We start from the raw sequence: 2243 nt of genomic DNA on the forward strand, positions 1-2243 counted from the left end.
CAAGTGCCATGGAGCTGTGTGCAGTGTCCCACGCCGCGGTCTGGAGGTCCTCCGAGCTCGGGAGGTCCCGGGGATGAGCTGTCAGGAAGGGCTGTACCCGGGACGTCCGGAGCCGAGAACATCCTACCTCTGCCAATCCTCTCCCTCCCCGATGGCCTCCACCACTCATCATGGCCCCCCAGTTCCTTCCCAAAGCCCCTGTGGCTGCCCCACGACCTGGTGACGAGCTTTTGGGTGGCTGAGGGCTGTGGGGGTTGTGGGGGGCTGCCTCTCACCCCCTCTGCTCTCCGCAGGAAGATGCCGTGCGGAGCCTGCGGCCGGGCGGTGCTGGCACTGATGACCCTTTCCCTCGGCTTCGCAGCCGGTGAGTGCCAAAACGATGCGGTGAAGGTGGCCGACGCTCTGCGTCACGCACGGTTGGGGGGAGGTAAAATAAACCCTTGGCTCCCTGGGAATGCCATCCCTTGCTCTGCTCAAAATAAACCACAGCGGAGGGCAGCTCGTTGAAGCTCGTCTGGAGCGAGCACCGAGGGAGGCAGGACTCCTCGGGGACCCGCACCGTCCCCAGCGAGGGGCTTCTCCCCTTTGGGACGATGACCTGCTTCCCAGAGAGGATCTCAGCTTAATTAATTACGGTTCATCAAGTGCTTTGACGTCACCCGAGGGGAGACGGGAAAAAGGCTTGCATGCACATGCTTTAGAACGTGGTTTTTCCCAGGGGTGATAGTGCTGAGGGTGGGGGACAGGGATGAGCTGCTCGTGATCCCAGGGGGTCCCCAGGGTGACCTGGAGACAGATCCAGGCTGTGGGCTTGTGCAGGGAGGGCCGAAGCAGCGTGGCTGTGCCGGGGAGGACCAGTAGAGCTGGGCAGGGGGAAGAGTCCCCACCAGGTCCCGATCCTGGCCATGGGGCCACCAACCCCTGGGGCTTACTGGCCCCATCACCACGCCATGGCCTGGGAAGTCTTTGGGGCAGAGGGGCAACAGGCATAGGAGGGGGACTGGTCACAGGCATCCGTCCCCTCTGTGCCGCTCTCTGTCCGTCCCCTCGCTGCCGTCTGGCTGGCTGCCCTCGCGCTGAACTCCCTGATTCCAGGAGGGATATTTTCTTCGCAAAAGGGCAGAGCTAAATCGGGAGGTTGGGAGCGTGGCCGCCCTCTGTGCTGCTCTGGCACCGCAGCGTGGGGAAGCGCCTTCAGGGCCCTTGGGAACAGCTCCAGGAAAGGCCTCAGTTTGACACTCGCCTCCTGAGATGATGCATCCTGGCAGTGCCCGCTGGGGAGGCACCGGATGAGTTTGGGGTTTTTGGTCCCATAATGGCTCCCGGGACCCAGCTCCCACGGACAACCCTGGAGTGGGTTGTTCCCATGTCCCCTGGGACACCCTGGGCAGGATGTGAGCCTGTGCATTGTGAACCAGTGCATCCCAGTTAATCCCAGCTAGTGGGGCTGGATGCACAGCCTCTCTGCTGCCCTTCTGGGGGCACAGGGACAAATGACCCCCAGCTTTGGGGCTGGCACTTGCATCCCGGCTGGGAGCAAGTGATTTTCCAGAAGGTCTCAGGATGGGCGTCTCTGTGCTGAGCACCCACAACCCGAACCATGGTGGCCCCAGGCTGAACGCTCTTGAAATTTGGCTCAAGAGTCTTTAGGATAGATGTCACTGTCCCCAAAGCCACCAGCGTGCCCTGGGCCGGGCAGCAGGGTGGCCCCATGGCACAATGCATCCCCTCCCCGTGTCCGCAGACGAGCTGCTGTGTGCCTGCGACGTGCCGCACTGCAGCCTGCCCACCTGCACGGGCAAGGTGTGCTTCGTCAGCAAGAGGAAGGAGGAGGGGACCATCACCCAGCACAGGGGCTGCTTCTCCCAGAACATCCTGGAGAACTGCCGCACGCCCGTGACGGAGCAGTACGGCATGATGTGCTGCGACTCCAGCATGTGCAACGCCGAGCTGGAGATCTTCCTGCAAGGTACAGGGGCACAGCCCCCTTCGAGGAGTCGGGGGGAGAGGGACAGAGCTGCCCACATGGCTGGAGATGTGGTTGGGTCTCCAGATCCTCCTCACTCCACACCTCGAGGGTCACCCAGGTAGGACAGGGCCAGCGAGATGCCCTCAGGTGTCCCTTCTCGGGCTGTGCCTGCAGAGTTGCCATCCATGGGGCTGACCCCAGTGCAAAGCCACCCCTCCCAGTCCAATCCCAACCACCAAGACCTCCAATCTCCCCAGATCCACCCCCAACCACC

The 2243-nt window shown here is 62.8% G+C and overlaps 1 protein-coding gene across 1 annotated transcript in view; it reads left to right on the top strand.

The window, feature by feature from the left end:
• Positions 1–297: 297 nt before the first annotated feature.
• ACVRL1 (activin A receptor type II-like 1) overlaps positions 298–2243 on the top strand; it is a 5817-nt gene continuing 3871 nt past the window's right edge. Inside the window, exons 1-2 of the mRNA XM_010146777.1 lie at positions 298–364; positions 1745–1969. Of these exons, the coding sequence (XP_010145079.1) occupies positions 298–364; positions 1745–1969 (292 nt within the window). The remainder of the gene's footprint in view (positions 365–1744; positions 1970–2243) is intronic.

Source organism: Eurypyga helias, unplaced genomic scaffold, assembly GCF_000690775.1.
Source record: "Eurypyga helias isolate BGI_N326 unplaced genomic scaffold, ASM69077v1 scaffold18092, whole genome shotgun sequence".
Taxonomy (NCBI): Eukaryota; Metazoa; Chordata; class Aves; order Eurypygiformes; family Eurypygidae; genus Eurypyga; species Eurypyga helias.